Source organism: Salvelinus namaycush, chromosome 2 (assembly GCF_016432855.1).
Source record: "Salvelinus namaycush isolate Seneca chromosome 2, SaNama_1.0, whole genome shotgun sequence".
NCBI lineage: Eukaryota > Metazoa > Chordata > Actinopteri > Salmoniformes > Salmonidae > Salvelinus > Salvelinus namaycush.
Genome location: NC_052308.1, coordinates 67,479,125 through 67,497,144, shown reverse-complemented (window position 1 = coordinate 67,497,144; position 18,020 = coordinate 67,479,125). Strand labels below are relative to the sequence as shown.

The 18,020-nt window shown below is 42.7% G+C and overlaps 1 protein-coding gene across 2 annotated transcripts in view; it reads right to left on the bottom strand.

Moving 5' to 3' along the window:
* The window catches only part of LOC120066681 (myosin-10-like), an 82,446-nt gene extending 68,147 nt beyond the window's left edge, over positions 1-14,299 (bottom strand). For both annotated transcript variants that reach the window (XM_039018126.1, XM_039018134.1), the window contains exon 1: positions 13,955-14,299. In XM_039018126.1, coding sequence (XP_038874054.1) covers positions 13,955-14,299 — 345 coding nt within the window. The remainder of the gene's footprint in view (positions 1-13,954) is intronic.
* Between the last annotated feature and the right edge of the window lie 3,721 nt (positions 14,300-18,020).

The window sequence follows — 18,020 nt, the reverse complement described above, 5'->3', positions numbered from 1 at the left end:
CGAAACGGAGAGCAACAAATCTGATCTCTTTAACACTAATGCAGATCTCTAAATGGGGGTCGTTGCAGTTGCGTATAAAACTGCCATATCATCCCTGCAGTGTCAGACGTGGGGGGGGCAGGAGAGGGTTAATCCCTGTCTACAGTCTGCCGGCCAGGATATTCCATTAACCAAGTAAGAGAGGGGGGACGGGTGATTATGCAGAAGGGTCCATTTCCCATTCTGCCTTTCTCTCTGTGTCCATGCACCCTTTCTCTCCATCTCTCAGTCCCTCTCTCTTGGTCAGTCCAAGCTTAGCTGGGCGGCAGAGACACATTCATGTAACTATGGTGTCTAGTGTGTTGGGGCAGGGGAGGCAAAAGACAGGGGGCTGCAGAGGGGCCCGAGGTCGGCTAACCAAGTTGCTGAGCTGGAACAATGGCGGTGTGGCCACGGCATACTGGTGGGGGGTGGGGGTAGCGGCAGGGTCCTAGTCTAAAGACTCTTGCGGAGCAAAGCTCACCGCCACAGCTGTCGCCTGGCGGCAGCGGGAAATGTGTTTGTGAGTCACACACACTCCTTCTCCTCTGGGAGATAAAACAAAGGTGTCCGCTCACACACCAGCTAGCTGCTATACCTCTTATCTCAGTCTTTGGACCACAGGGGACTTTTACTGCACTCTATTTGGCTGCAGCATGACTGGGGTTTGTGGCATTGTGTTATGTGGTATAAAAATAATGCCAATATATTGAAGGTCATGATGAATGGAAATGAGACAATCACCATCACCATTGCAGAATGTGATGACCGGTCACTTTGCGACGACACGTGGTGCAGTGATTTTGGGGGATATCATGGTGTGCATTAGGGGAGGGGTGAGTGGGTCACCAGATGGCCAGTCTTTCATACGTACACAGACAGATCCCTTGGAAGGGCAGAGATATGCTCTAGCCTGGTCATGGGCCAGCCACAGCAACAACAAGCTCGGGAGGAAGCAGAGATTTGTTGTTCAAACCAAAATCAAATCAAAGTTTATTGGTCGCGTACACAGTTTAGCAGGTGTTATAGCGGTGCAGCGAAACGCTTATGTTACTAGCTCCTAACAATGCAGTAAAATGTCCAAATTAAAATGTCAAGAAAAATACACCACAAAAGGAAGAAATCAAGAACGGCGTGACGAATGTTCATGAGTCACATTGTGGGACTAGGTCGCTTTTTGGGGAGAAAAATTATGGATGCAGGGGTCACTAGCAAGGGGTATGTGGCTACACAGGGGTAACTAACATTCTAGTGCGATTCATCTTGGTGCACTGGTCGATGAGTATTTATGGAGTTATGGAAGAGATTCCTGCGGAATCCACAGATCCCCACATAGTTGCAAGCCTCACCTTTAGCTGGCAGCAGAGTAGGGCCAGCGGACACACCACACCACCTGTCGCCCCTTCCCCCCCACAGTGGGCGCAGCGCCAGGCAGACGGATCAGCGCTCCGGCTGGCGCAGCCCAGACCCAGAGGCAGCAGCAGGGTCGGGGAGAGATAGGACTCAGCTTCCCAGCCTGGATGGCAGCCCCTGGGGAGTACTTGGGGGATTAGTGGGGCTCTGGGTCTGCAGGCGGGGGTGAGACGTGTAGGAGGTATATGGAGGCCTTGGCGAAGAACCTGTCCCTCTCTCTCAATACAGTAGAGACCGGGGTGAAACGCCGGCCAAGAGCATATACGTCTCACACAGCACTGTGCCTTAGATGGAGGGAGGCGTGAGACAAGAACCTGTCTCTCAGTACAACAAAGTAGTGTACCCAGATAGCCAGGCTGTGGTTAACAACGGAGAACTCTGACACAGTTGACTAGGTTCCCAGTTCTCCGGAAATGTCCAAGTGGTCCCCCGTGCCAAGCCCAAGCTGAGCGTAGCTGAGCAACGGCAAGAGTTGAGGGCCTCTCCATGGAGAGAGTGGATGTTTTCATTCTCATTCTCAACATTGTTCCGTCCGCGAAGCTTAGCTCAGTGCCACTCCGTTTTGATTGTCATAGCATATTGAAAAGAGGCGATGATTATGGAGAATAGAATTTTCAAAGGGTTTAGAGAGAGAATGGTCTAATATCGTTCACTATGAGCACTGCTTCATTTCCAGTGCTCCAATAGCATTGGGGTCTGAGCGTGGGAGGAGACCAACGGCACACTAGCGCAGAGCAAGCAGTTTTGCTCCATCTACACAGTGTGTGTGTATGCATACTGATCTCTGCCTCATACTCATCCCGGCGGGCCTGTGACCAGGCTGCGAGTCTGAGGCATCAGGCAGGAAAGGAGTGGTTTGGGTCCCGTCTGTCTGCTTATGGGGACTTAAAGAAAATATTCTCTTGATATTTTTTATGGGAAAAACATAACTGACGCACTGGTTTCTATTGAGAACAGAGACCCATGCTCCAGTGAAAGCCAGGCTTAGGGGAGACTGAAGAGGGGATGTCTGCAGATGAAGGTGACCAAACATCAACTCAAAGCTCCAGGCCTTGGGCCGTCTTCCCAGTCTGCACTGTTGCAGTACAAAGGATACAGCAGATACTGTTACTTAAAAGGTTACAGAAACACATGCATTTAATAACACATCACACATTCAGCCCAAAAGCTAGCCCTTTCCTGGGGGCATTGAGGTTGGACCACAAGGGGAAACGAGAATGCTATGCAGCTGACCAAAAACGAGTGCTGAGCAATTAGTGCTTTCTGAGGTCGGTTCGGTTTCGGTTCGATTACAAAAAATATTTCATGGTTTCGATTTCGGTTTCGATTATTAAAACATTAAATGCACTATGCATTATGTGGGTTAAATGCTGTAACACACAATAAATAAAAGTCCCATGATGGTAGTGACTGTCCATTACTGCTTATCACCTATTAACCTTCATTCACATTACTTTACTCAAATATCTCACTTGTTGTGTATATTAAACTATTATTTCATTCCAAGTCATCATCTCATCTCTATAGAGCTGCTGTCTATACTGTCTCACAAAATCACTATTTTGTAGATCTTCAAAGTAAATAAGGCATGACTGCAGAATACCAATTATCAATCATTTAGATCATGCACTTTCAGGTAGATACCTTGAGGAGCAACAGCTGCTCTCTATATCCTCTCACAATCACGCATTATTTTATCTCTTCTGCAGCAGGCGTAAAAGAAACACAGACCGGACATGTAAATGCACAATGGATTATGGCCATTGTAGTTAATTACCGCATCTTATGCGCTAAACAATGTGGAATATTAGCCCTGTTGGAAACTACAACTCCCTACTACATTGCACAGTTCAGGCTGTATCTGATTAATTTCTAGAGAAACTGTGCAACATGCGCATTGATCTCACAGTAAAAAAAGTGTTTATCGCTCAGTACTACCAAAAACAGACATCTGGAGGCAAGTGTCCTTCCTTACCCCTCAACAGCCTCTTTTCAATACGCACCTGGGGCACATCAGCGTTGTTGAGGATTGAGTCAGTGGCAGTTTCAAAGTGGGACTGTTCCCTATGAAATGTCCCTGGCCTCTACTGTATTGGATTGCAAGGAGTGGATCTTGACCTAGTCGGCACCAGTCATGCTTATTAACCATCTTTGGCGCCGAGAGTCCTACAGTTCTCAGCCTATAACATTCTATCTCATTAGCATAGGGTAGCCAGGGGTCAAGAACCTGTAGCACCAGGAGAGTTCAGGATAGGCAGAGCTCGCTGTAAACCTCGGTGTTGTTCTTTTATCAACGGAGTGCATATGAAACCTATTTTACAAGAAAGAAACTGCAATGTACAGCCTCGCAAAAACAAACCAATATCCTTCAGCACCCCCAGAGAGACAGAGGAGACCGTTTTTTTTACCCTGTGACCTGAGAGTCATTAACAGTCACAGGATCAAACATCAGCCAAAACACACAGTACTGTGCAAAAGTTTTAGGCAGGTGTGGAAAAAACTGTAAAGTAAGAATGCTTTCAAAAATAGACATGTTAATAGTTTATATTTATCAATTAACAAAATGCAAAGTGAATGAACAGAAGACAAATCTACATCAAATCAATATTTGGTGTGACCAAGCTTTGCCTTCAAAACAGCATCAAGTCTTCTAGGTACACTTCTAGGTACACACAATTTCTGAAGAAACTCAGCAGGTAGGTTGGCCCAAACATCTTGGAGAACTAACCACAGTTCTTCTGTGGATTTAGGCAGCCTCAGGTGCTTCTCTCTCTTCATGTAATCCCAGACAGACTTGTTGATGTTGAGATCAGGGCTCTGTGGGGGCCATACCATCACTTCCAGGACTCCTTGTTATTCTTTACGCTGAAGATAGTTCTTAATGACTTTCGCTGTATGTTTGGGGTCGTTGTCTTGCTGCAGAATACATTTGGGGCCAATCAGATACCCTGATGGTATTTCATGATAGATAAGTTGCCTGTACTTTTCAGCATTGAGGAGACCATTCATTCTGACCAAATCCCCAACTCCATTTGTAGAAATGCAGCCCCAAACTTGCAAGGAACCTCCACCATGCTTCACTGTTGCCTGCAGACACTCATTCATGTACCGCTCTCCAGCCCTTCAGCGAACAAACTACCTTCTGCTAGACAGATATTTCAAATTTTGACTCATCAGTCCAGAGCACCTTCTGACATTTTTATGCACCCAGTTCCTGTGTTTTCGTGCATAGTTGAGTCGCTGTGCCTTGTTTCCACGTCGGAGGTATGGCTTTTCGGGAGCAAATCGTCCATGAAGGCGACTTCTGACCAGACTTCTCCAGACAGTAGATGGGTGTACCAGGGTCCCACTGTTCTCTGCCCATTCTGAGCTGATGGCACTGCTGGACATCTTCTGATTGCGAAGGGAAGTAAGCATGATGTTTCTTGGCCGACCACTGCGTCTACGGTCCTCAACGTTGCCCGTTTGTGCTTCTTTGTGCTTCTTTAAAAGAACTTTGACAGCACATCTGGAAACCCCTGTTTGCCTTGAAATTGCGGTCTGGGAAAGACCTTGCTGAGACACTGGCTTGTAGGCCTCTCCAGGTCTCACACTCATGGTGAAATTTGGTGGAAGATCTGTGATGATCTGGAGGTGCTTCAGCAAGGCTGGAATCGGACAGATTTGTCTTTGTGAAGGACGCATGAATCAAACCACGTACAAGGTTGACCTGGAAGAAAACTTGCTTCCATCTGCTCTGACAATGTTCCATGACACGCAGCCAGGTCAATCAAGATGTGGATGGAGGACCACCAGATCAAGACCCTGTCATAGCCAGCCCAATCTCCAGACCTGAACCCCATTGAAAACCTCTGGAATGTGATCAAGAAGAAGATGGATGGTCACAAGCCATTAAACAAAGCCGAGCTGCTTGAATTTTTGCGCCAGGAATGGCATAAAGGCACCCAACATCAATGTGAAAGTCTGGTGGAGGGCATGCCAAGACGCATGAAAGTTGTGATTGAAAATCGGGGTTATTCCACCAAATACTGATTTCTGTACTATTCCAAAGTTAAAACATTAGTATTGTGTTGTTTAAAAATGAATATGAACTTATTTTCTTTATTCGAGGTCTGACAACACTGCAACTGTTTTGTTATTTTGACCAGTTGTCATTTTCTGCAAATAAATGACCTAAATGACAATATTTGTATTTTGGGAGAAATGTTGTCAGTAGTTTATATAATAAAACAAAAATGTTCATTTTACCCAAACACATACCTATAAATAGTCAAACCTGAGAAACTGATAATTTTGCAGTGGTTTCTTAATTTTTTCCAGAGCTGTATATATCATGTCCTCCACATAATATCCTCTATATAATATCTATATATACAGTGCATTCAGAAATTATTCAGACCCCTTCCCTTTTTCCACATTTTGTTACGTTACAGCCTTATTCTAAAATGCATTAAATATTTTTGCCCCCCTCAATCTACACACAATACCCCACAATGAACAAGAGAAAACAGGTTGTTTGAATTATTTGCACATTTATAATTTAAAAAAAAAACAGAAATACCTTATATACATAAGTATTCAGACCCTTTGCTATGAGATTCAAAATTGAGCTCAGGTGATTCCTGTTTCCATTGATCATCCTTGAGATGTTTCTACAACTTGATTAGAGTCCACCTGTGGTAATTCAATTGATTGGACATGATTTGGAAAGGCAGGCACCTGTCTATATAAGGTCCCACAGTTGACAGTGCATGTCAGAGCAAAAACCAAGCCATGAGGTTGAAGGAATTGTCCGTAGAGCTCCGAAACAGGATTGTGTCGAGGCACAGATCTGGGGAACGGTACCACAAAATATCTGCAGCGTTGAAGGTCCCCATGAACACAGTGGCCTACATCATTCTTAAATGGAAGAAGTTTGGAACCACCAAGACTCTTCCTAGAGCTGGCCGCCCAGCCAAACTGAGCAAACAAGGGAGAAGGGCCTTGGTCAGGTAGGTGACCAAGAACCCGATGGTCACTCTGACAGAGTTCTAGATTTCCTGTATGGAGAAGGGAGAACCTTCCAGAAGCACAACGATCTCTACAGCACTCCACCAATCAGGCCTTTATAGTAGAGTGGCCAGACAGCCCGCTTGGAGTTTGCCAAAAGGCACCTAAAGAACTCTCAGATCATGAGAAACAAGATTCTCTGGTCTGATGAAACCAAAATTGAACTATTTGGCATGAATACCAAGCATCACGTCTGGAGAAAACCTGGCACGATACCTACGGTGAAGCATGGTGGTGGCAGCATCATGCTGTGGGGATGTTTTTCAGCGGCAGGGACTGGGAGACTAGTCAGGATTGAGGGGAAAATGAACGGAGCAAAGTACAGAGAGATCCTTGATGAAAACCTGCTCCAGAGTGCTCAGGACCTCAGACTGGGGGTGAAGGTTCACCTTCCAACAGGACAACAATCCTAGGCACACAGCCAAGACAACAAAGGAGTGGCTTCGGAACAAGTCTCTGAATGTTCTTGAGTGGCCCAGCCAGAGCCCAGACTTGAACCCGAACTAACATCCCTGGAGACCTGAAAATAGCTGTGCAGCGACACTCCCCATTCAACTTGACAGAGCTTGAGAAGATCTGCACAGAAGAATGGGAGAAACTCAACAAATACAGGTGCCAAGCTTGCAGCATCAAACCCAAGAAGAATCGAGACTGTAATCACTGTCAAAGGTGTTCCAACAAAGTACTGCATAAAGGGTCTGAATACTTATGTAAATATTGCATTTGTATATTTTATAAATTCGCACACATTTCTACAAACTAGTTTTTGTTTTGTCATTATGGAGTATTGTGTGTAGAAAGATAAGGGGGAAAAACTATTTTATAAATTTTTGAATCAGGCTGTAACGTAACGAAATGTGGAAAAAGTCAAGGGGTCTGAATACTTTCCGAATGCACTATATTTAGAATATAAAGCTCTCAGAATAAAATGAATATCTCCCCCTCCAAACTGTGTCAGGGTGTAATTGTCTAGAATAGAAATAAACTTCTCTGCAGGCAGCACATGCTGCTTCTAGGCTGACATGCTAACTACTAATTACAGCAGTCTACTTCTCCCCTGGTAACTCATGCAGTGCTTTACTTGATCTGAGGAAATGTGAAAAAATAACACACTATGATGCCTAAGGAGGTTAGAATAAATGTTTTAAAAGAGATGGAGAGAAAGAAAGAGATGGAGGGAGAGACAAGGTGGGAGAGAGCGAGAGACAGGGAAATGGAAGAGCGACAAAGACATCCAGATTAGGTTTGGGCAGTATACCGTATATGTATACTGGGGTATATGGAAATAGTTCACAGGATGGTTTTTCAATACCGTCATTACCATTGAAACTATTTCTTTGAAGTTTAAAACACCTTTGAATATTTGTAGCTACTTTAAGTAAATACCTGCACTCAACTTGTGCAATAAGTTAGGAGATCAAGAAGATTGCGTTCTTCATTTCACCTGTCACATTTTTTCATAATGAAGCTTACCGGTAGTCCCCAGTCACGTGGTGTTTGTTTACAAGCACACAACAACGACAGACCGGAGCCTTGTGGGTCACACGCTGTTGTGCAGCACGCGCCAGGTAATGTAGTTACATTCACAACTAAATGTTTGCCAGCTAGATTACTTATAACTAAGTTAACTGTCTAAAAGTTGCTAAATGCTCTGCAGTTGTGCATTTTGTTTGCTAATTCAGTGGTTAGCTTCTTCGTTTGGTAACAGCAGAGAATCCTGGATCAAGAGCAGGGTTTCCTTTAGGAAAATGTGACCCTGGACAATTGACTGGCCCCATTTTAATTTACCCGGACCCATATCCATTGGGTGCGTAACCTGATTAGGGCGTCCACCCACGTTGCTCAGAATGACAGAAATCCCATTTAGATTATGGTAATTTATCTTAACAGAACATGCAAGTTGAGGATGCAACGACGTGCGTCCTTCTTACTGAATTCCACTGCACACTTTGAAGACGTTACATTTACTTTTCCTCAGCCAACAAGATGCGTAACGAACAGCAAAATCAAAAGCCCCTGTCAATCTACTACTCCTTATACTAGAAAAGTTGACATATTCTATTGGTCAGCTTGTCGAGAAAGAAATAGCCCAAACAAACTATGGCAGTTGTGGGACAATAGATCCCAAATCCATACAACCAGCAGGAGGCCTAGAAAACATTCTAAAGCAATGAGTCTGATGCAACAGATCAGAACATTTAGCTTAAAATGTTGATAAACAATTATTTCTTCACATTATAACCATAGCAATGCGCACAAGGCAGTAGGCTACGTGTGAAAATTTGTTTCATAATGCAATTAGCGGGAAAATACAGTTAGAAATTTAGAAATTGGGGAATTCTAATATGCAACAACTAGCATGGGTTTCTAAAATGACTAGGATTGTCCCTTTGGCTACCGGACAATGAAAGAATGTTGAAAACCAATAGAACATGAGAGAAATAGGCTACTGGTTTCAATGGCATATGGAAGTCTTTATGAAACAATAGGCTACTGGTTTCAATGGCATATGGAAGTCTTTATGAAACAATAGGCTACTGGTTTCAATGGCATATGGAAGTCTTTATGAAACAATAGGCTACTGGTTTCAATGGCATATGTAAGTCTTTATGAAACAATAGGCTACTGGTTTCAATGGCATATGGAAGTCTTTATGAAACAATAGGCTACTGGTTTCAATGGCATATGTAAGTCTTTATGAAACAATAGGCTACTGGTTTCAATGGCATATGGAAGTCTTTATGAAACAATAGGCTACTGGTTTCAATGGCATATGGAAGTCTTTATGAAAGTAATTGCCTCCACAGATATGGTCAGATTTGCCTAGGCGACTTTGAAGCAAGGTAAAACATTCCTCATAATATGTAGTAAAATGTTCAGGTTTCAAACAATTAAGTATATGTTTTCCAAATGCATACTGGCTTCAGCTCATTGCAAAGTGGTGTGTGACGCGCTGATGAAGCCTGCCTTCCGTTGAGAAATAAAAAGAGTAGCTCTTTTTAATTGTGGCCATCAAAACTATTTTCAACACACGATTGCATTTAGAATTAATGTGCAATGATTGGGCTTATAAAAGCGCTGTCTGACAGATTTACCGTTCAAAAGCTCTGTATCTGTATCCTATGCGTGTGTGCTAAATAAGACACATAACAAATATACACACGCGCCAATTTCATTGCACTAAATTATGCAAATGAACCTATAGACCAATAAGCATGACCAGTCAAATGTATTTACATCGACTAGTATTTCCATCAATGAATAGGCTAAAAAGCATTATTTCTCTATGGGAATGTTTTTCTTCTCAATGCCAAGGACATGCCGGTGCCGATTTTATTTCTCTGCTTTAAAAAAAAAAATATTGGCCAAAAGGCAGCTATTACCTGCTAATGGAGACCCTGATCAAGAGCCTTGCTGTCAAATATTTTGTTTTGTTCATACAGCAAACTGTGAGTAGCATTATTTTGTTACTTGTATAACTTTATTAGCTGGGATGGCTGTCCTGACAATAGTTTAGGATAAAATGTATAAAATGTTCGTAAATGCTCTCGTTAGCATTCTCTATGGGATTATACATGTACCTGTTAGCCTGCGGATTAAAGAGGCTCAGTTGTGTAGCCTAGGGGTAGCCTAGTGGGTAAGAGCGTTGAGCCAGTAACCGAAAGGTTGCTGGTTCAAATGCGCGAGCCGGCAAGGTGAAAAATCTGCCGTTCTTCCCTTGAGCAAGTCAGGTAACTCCCATAAAAAACAACTGTTCCCGGCACACATTAAAGCAGCTTATTTTGTCACATAAACTGAAATTAGGCAAACTATACACATTTCAGAAACCAAGAAATGGCGATTTCTGCATAGTGCATCATTAAATGCGCAATACACATTTTTGTTGAATGCATTCAGTTGTGCAACTGACTAAGTATCCCCCCTTTCCCTTTTTGAAAATGGCGCCCTTAGTGTTCAGTGCCTGTAATACCGAATATCCTGGGATGGCACAAGGCCGTTGTGACAATCTGGATACCGCCCGAACCTAATACAGATCCAGCGAACTTGACAGTAGGGCTGTCACTGGCTAAAAAAAATCTTGGTCGACTGAGTCATCTGTAGAACGTGTATTTTTCCATATATAGACACACCCTATGTCTTTGAATAAAATCAACTATATGCACTGAGCTTGTCTGATGCTTTAAGCACACTGTTTGATTAAATAATTAAGACACAAATAGCTCAAGAGGGAGCCCGATGGCCACGCTGTGTTAAAACGTCTTAGGGATAGGGGGCAGTATTTTCACGTCCGGATGAAAAGCGTGCCCAAAGTAAACTGCCTGTTATTCAGGCCCAGAAGCTAGGACATGCATATAATTGGTAGATTTGGATAGTAAACACTCTAAAGTTTCTAAAACTGTTAAAATAATATCTGTGAGTATAACAGAACTGATTTGGCAGGCGAAACCCCGAGGACAAACCATTCACGGGGGGCCGGGCGGGGGGGAATTTAGGTAATTTAATAGGAACCTGGTTGCAGTTCCTATGCAACATAATTACAGCCATTTAGTTTCTTACTTGTTTCTCTGGCTGAAAGGTTCGGTTACCAAAATACCTAATTTGTATAAAAAAACATTCCCTTTTCCCTCAACCCTTGCTCTCTTTACGTGAAACATGTATACATTGCATGCACGTGACCAATAGGTCCTGACCTACAGCCTATCATAATCACATCAATACATTTGTTATAACAAACTCAGAACATCATAACATATGTGACAGCAAAATGGATGCGGAGGACATGAAAAAGAAAACGGGGGAATTGCTCAGGAGGGAAAGTCAGATGTGTGGAAGACATTTGACTTAGTTGTGGAAACTATTGGAGAAGAAGAAAAAGGAGGGGATATAGGAACAAGCGCTGTGTGAGTATTGTGTACCAAACAGCTGCTTTTAGATCACAATATTATCATTGTTTAGGAGCGAGAGCTGCGTGCACATTATGTGTGACAAACAGGAGCTGTTAGATTACCATATCATTTTTCACAGGCATAGAAAGTACATTTTTCCTCAATAATGTAGCAGTAGTCAGAGCGGTCAGAGGGGTTCGGTTTATTTGGGGGGGGGTTTGAGGTGAGGAGGAGGATTATTTAAGATACTGTTTGAAGAGGTAGGGTTTCAGATGATAATGACATTACTTATTGTAATGGTGATCATAATAATAATTGTAACAATAAAAATAAGAACAAGAAGATCAAAGAAGATCAAGATAAAGGAGGCTATAGGAGCGAGAGCTGCGTGCACATTATGTGTGACATACAGGAGCTGTTAGATTACCATATAATTTTTCTGCCCGTTTGGAACAGCGTAAACAACAGTAAATAAATTAAATGTAATACCAGAGTCTGTTCTAACGAAAAAAACGGTGTAAAGACTTTATTACAGCAGAGCAAAGATTAAAAACAGCTGAATTTGTGAAATTGCTTTATTCTACATTTTAAGGTTGCATGAGGCTTGGTGCTCACGGAATCAGTAGGCTATTAAACAAACACTCATTCTGGCAACAGAAGCAGGATCTGTCTTATTGGTTATATAATGTAGATATATATGGATGATTTATAAAGCCAGGCACGTTTAACAGTTAGGCTATTGATTATAGACCTAATAAAGTTGGGCTTTCCTCTCTCCTCAATTTTCTTAGACAATTAAGGCAAGGGCTGCTTCCTCGTTTCCTAACTCCGCTGCTGCCTCCGCCGCATTGTTCTCAACACCAACATGCTGGTTAACGACGCCATTATGCACTAAGCAACATAGAGAAAGGCGCCAATTCAACAGCGCCCTGAAGATTACGTTTCAGAACCACGGACAGCGACCGCTATCCCTCACGGGAGAAGGCGCATTTGTTATAAAATAATATATTTATTAGTGTTGCACCATTATTCTTACATTATATAACCATTTACAATATCAGTAGCACATGTCATAAGAGTGATGGACTGTGCCATCTCTGTGGACAGGCGCAAAATAGACAGGTGTCTTGTGCACCATGAAAAACAAAATCTATTTACGACCAAACAATCAACCAGTTGACTAAATGTGTTCAGCCCTACTTGACAGGGAGTTATTTTTTAATCAAGTAGTAGGTTAGGTACAGTACTACTGAAGGTTGAAAATATGCCAGTTATTCAGGGCCAGCTGTTGCTTATCTGCAGGGAGACAAAGAGCCCTGTGAAGGCGGTACAGTTAGTCTGTGTGAATGACTCAGCATGAGCCTCCCTCCCTGGCTGGCTGATTACTGCAGATCAGGCCCATTGGCAGGGAGCCATTACATTAGCACTACTAGCCACATGGATGGATGGAGCACCGACAGGGCCTCACTAAAGCCTGGTGCTCACCTAGCAATCCAGCCCCTGCCGGGGAGTGTGTTGGACGGGGCATAGGGTTTGGGTCGAGAGGCCTTCTTGTCATTTCTAGCAGGTCAGTTACTATGACAAAATGGCCCACTTTGTTACTAGTAGGGATCATCAACATTTTTTTATTGACCAGATGGTCGGAGAGCTGGTACATAATTACAAATAATTTGTAGCAAGAAGCTCAAACCGATATAATATTTGACTAAAACATAATAATTTAAAACCATTTCTATACGATCCCATGTTTCTCTCAATTATGTGTGGGAATACTTGAACAGATTTCCAAAATTAAAATCACTTGGAGTTGATTTCCTGGTGTTTTAAAAGTATTTTAGTAATGTCCAAAAATAAAACAAAATAAAAAATAAAATAACCCCAAAAATGTTTTAATCTGGCCGTGGGCCACCAGTTGGTGAACCCTGCCCTAGAGCATTGGAGCTTGCTAATGTTTGTTATTGAGAGGGGTCAGGGTTAGAGAGCTGAAAATGCAACCCATGGGAACTAATTACATATTCCCACATCAGCCAACAAGCCATTAACTAGGACCACTCCATAAGCCATAGAAACCTTAAAAAAACAACACTAAATCCCTCACAGATTCCCTCATAAAACCTCTGCTTTATTAACGTCCCAAAATGACCTCATCCCCCGAGCTGTCCTTCTGCCTCTTATTGCAGCCACCTGGGGAGAGAACCACAGGAATAGCTGGTGCTGTGGAACTGTGGAGGCAATCACAGTTGTCCTCCCTTCTCTCTGGGTCTCAGGCGGCTAACTGACATTCCATCTATTCCAGGAATGCATGTCATGTCACTAAGTGGGCCGTAATCACAGGGGAAACGCTGGTTATCTGGGACATTGCTAATGTCATTGCCAACTTATTAGAACCCTGGGATATGGTGGTTTATCTAAGGACAAATTGTTTTGGGGGATCTCTGTGGGTTTGGTATTGGACAATGCTGATTGATACCAAAAAGGGAGGGGAAAGGCTACTGGTCCACTTCAATAAGATACCAATGTAAGGTAAAGAAGCCTACACCTGGTTTTCTCAAGTCAGGAGTCAAAAGCAGGACTTCTATCCTACTTACGTAGATAAGGCCAGAGTAGTAGCGGTCCTTGAGGTTGTGCAGCACTGAAGCCTCGTTCAAACACGTGAGCTCGGCCATGTCCTCCACCTTACTGAACTTGGGAGGGTTCATCTTCTGGATATCGTCCTTGTTCACCATGGCCTTCTTGCTGTTCTCAGCCAGCTCCACCACCACCTCGTCGCCGCGCTCCTCGCGGATGCTGGCCGCCTCGAAGCCGTGGCGCTCCGAGGGGATCCACACGAGCTTCTTGGCCGTCCAGTCGGCCTGCGTGGCCGGGTTGCAGACCACGGCACGGTCCACGAACAGGTACCGCTCCGGGTCCTCCTGCCCGCTCCGCTGTGCCATCTCTGGGGTACAACCAGAACACACTAGGACACCTGGACGGGAGACACAAACAGTTAACACATTGGTTGAGTTATACCCATTATTTAAAAACTCAGGTCGACCCCTAGCCCCTACCGAAGCTCTCCTGTAGATCTAATGATGAATGTGATGCCCAGGGGTAGTTTGGGATACAGAATACTAGTAATCCTCAAAATCTGGAGCTTAAATACCAGAACAACAGACAGCTGAGCTGAGTTCTGAGGTTAGTCTCCTTGTAAATCAGACTCTCTCCTACAGTAACACACTCCCAGTCCAAGTACAGTACCCTCAGTGTGTCCCTCTCACCAACTCCCTCAAAAATAAACTTTCCTCAGACAGCACACATGACAATTATCACCCTGATGTCTGAGCCAAGCTATGTGTGGGTAGACTAGAGGCTCTCCCTCTACAGAGATAGATTCACGGTCTGTCTGTCATACACTGCATATGCATGACTTCTTCCAGTTCAGCTAGGCTAGGGATTGGAAGGAAGAGCCAAGGGGGAAAGCTAACCCTAGATCAGTATTTGGAGAACACTTCAGCCTCCTTCGCACCATGACTGCAGAAAAACAACATAATATATCTTCGCCTGAAGCATCCAGGGAGGAGTGGAGGAATTGCAGTCTTCCATGTAGCCCAGCCCTGCTGAAATGCTTCACAGACCACCACCGCCAGCTTCTGTATCAGTATCTAGTGTTTACAGAGCCTGATTAAGCTGACTAGACCATACTAAATAGGAAGAAGCAACCAAGCACACTTCCTGATCCAGGTAGTAGCCAGTGTGCCATATAATTTCTTAATGTGATAAGAATGATTGGGATATGATGTCATCAACTCCGATAACACTATCTTATTGTAATAGTCTATTACTGCTGACATGAGCTATTCAGCATTTCTAGACTGATAGTGGGACCAATTTCTGAAAACTATATGAACTTTTGATAAAGCCTATGGCTCGAGGAGATTAGGCTATACTTGAGAATATTGACAGAAAATCAAGAGATGTATTGACGACGGTCAGACAACTGGGCAAGCCAGCTTCAGCTGATGACGGCAAGCAGGGTGTTTACACGGTGTTGCTTCAACCCGAAACTGGGCCAGATCCCTGGATAGAGGGATCAGGGTGCAGCTAAGCGTAATGTCGTGCCACTGCATCCCCTCTCTACGTCTCAGAAAACCGCTATGATATCTGACCGCACGCCAAACAAGTCATCCAGCCAAGGCATTGCCAGCCCTTGTTGAAATTACCAAGCCCTTCGCTGATAAACTTGCCGAGTAAACGTGGTTAGAATAAAATACATTGCCCACGTCAAACTGATTCTTGCTGTAATGTTAGCTAGGTAACGTTAGCTAACATTGTCGGGCAAGCTCTGTATTTAGCTGCATTGGTGAGCATAGTTTATACAATATTGAATTTCTAAATAAAAGTTCAACTTCTATTATCATAACCGAACAGTACATGAATGTGTTAAAATACCATATCTTTAGCACGAGCTAAAGCAATGAACATCAAAAGGAGTCAGGAGTTCTGATGCAGTTTAGGGTCCTTGCGCTGCATGCACCATCACTGAAATGTATACCTGGAAAGACATTTTAGAATGTTCCTATAATGAGCATATCAATTAGTTTGCTATTATGAAAAGGATTACTTAATTCAATTGATGATTATTTTTTTTATCTAGAAAATGTCATTGAAACAATTGAGCATGTTAGCTAGCTAGCTAGTTTAGTGTCAACTAGCCAGCAAGGTTGAGGTCCTCCATCGTTGAAGTCATGGCAAAATAATCCGTTAGCCAGCTAGCCACCCCGGCATCCCTCAAGAAAACGACTCTAATAAACTCACCTGGTGCAGATGATAATGAAAGTCAGGCACTTTTATGAATATCCTGATAGTAAGCAGAACAAAGTAATATTCCTCAGTATTCTTTGAAATGTCTGCAAATATTCCCTTTTTTCGGACGCTTCTCATCAGTGGTACACCCCCACCATCCAACTTCTTCTCAACCAAACTCGCCATGCAGCACTTTTCTATTCCCGCCTCTAGGACCAGCCGTGCGGCACACCCACTATTCAAAGATCAAATATGATTGGATTCCACCGCCTGAAGTCTACAGGCGATTGGTTGAAATTCCTCCCGTTTGAAAACCTTGATATATATGATTATGCGCCGGTGGATGCTGCCATGGGAAACTTGCAGTGAATAAATTGGATAATAATTGGATAATATCAAACGAAAAAGGCCCATTCACTGGTCTTTGACATGTCCATCACACACTACATCCTCTGAATATGAATTCTCCATCCCATTAATTTGTTTGCACCTTTCCGCTCAAATTATGTTATGTTGATTATTACACCAAAATTACGATATTTTTCCGTGAACAGCAAGGTTCATCAAGTATTTGTGGGATTTGTAGCCTATCAACTAATGTGATATGGAACCATAACTGTCCCCATTTATTATGTATACTTTATAACCCACTATATTAGACTAGTCTGGTCTGGATTAGCTAATAATGTAGCTAATACATTTGTATAAAACGATGAGAAAACAACATCCCATCATCACAAATCAGAACTCCTTGACTACAATACTGAACAAAAATATAAACGCAACATGCAACAAATGTTACAATTTTACGGTTACAGTTCATATTAGGAAATCAGCAGGGTTGGGGAGTAAGAGATTACATGTAAAGGATTACAAAAAACGGCAACAGTAAACCGTTACGTTACCAGCAACAATAGTGTAATCAGATTACATGATGATGATTACTTCGAGGATTACTTTTAAATTCAGAAAGGATATTTCCTGAAAAAATATTTGACACTTCTCTGTATTCTCAATGACATTCAAATCAGCTTTGAAAAAAGGCGCAAATGTAATTTTTTTCCACCTGAGCGAGTCTGGCCACAAATCAGAGACCACTAAAATGACACACCAAATGTGTTTGATGGATCGCGGGAATAAATAGGATTTTGTAGGCTACAGTCCAAGCTATGTCTTCCAATTGTGCGACTGCTGTTGGCATCCAAAGATTATCCAATTTGTGCTTGTTGTGGATGGCTGTTCACAAATCTTTTTGAAACCAGTGGGCAACCAGTGAAAAATGCGCTCTTGCAACAGCTGCATAGTGCGGATCCAAGCGGATTCAATCAAAGTGGGGCTTTTATTGCTCAATCTAATTCATGCTGAAAACAATAATAATCCATAGTCCTAATGGACACATGCTCAAACTTGGCCAATTTGTAGTTGCTACATCCATTTTTGGATGTATAAACTTTAAATATATGTATATATACATAAATATATATAAGATAAAAGTTAAAAGTTTGGACAAACCTACTCATTCAAGGGTTTTGCTTAATTTTTTCTATTTTCTACATTTTAGAATAATAGTGAAGACATCAAAAATAGGAAATAACACATGGAATCATGTAGTAACCAAAGAAGTGTTAAAGAAATAAAAAAATATTTCATATTTGAGATTCTTCAAAGTAGCCCCCCTTTGCCTTGATCACAGCTTTGCACACTTTTGGCATTCTCTCTACCAGCATCATGAGGTAGTCACCTGGAATGCATTTCAATTAACAAGTGAACCTTGTTAATGCGTTTGAGCCAACCAGTTGTGTTGTGACAAGGTAGGGGCGGTATACAGAAGATAGTCCTTTTTGGTAAAAGAACAAGTCCATATTATGGCAA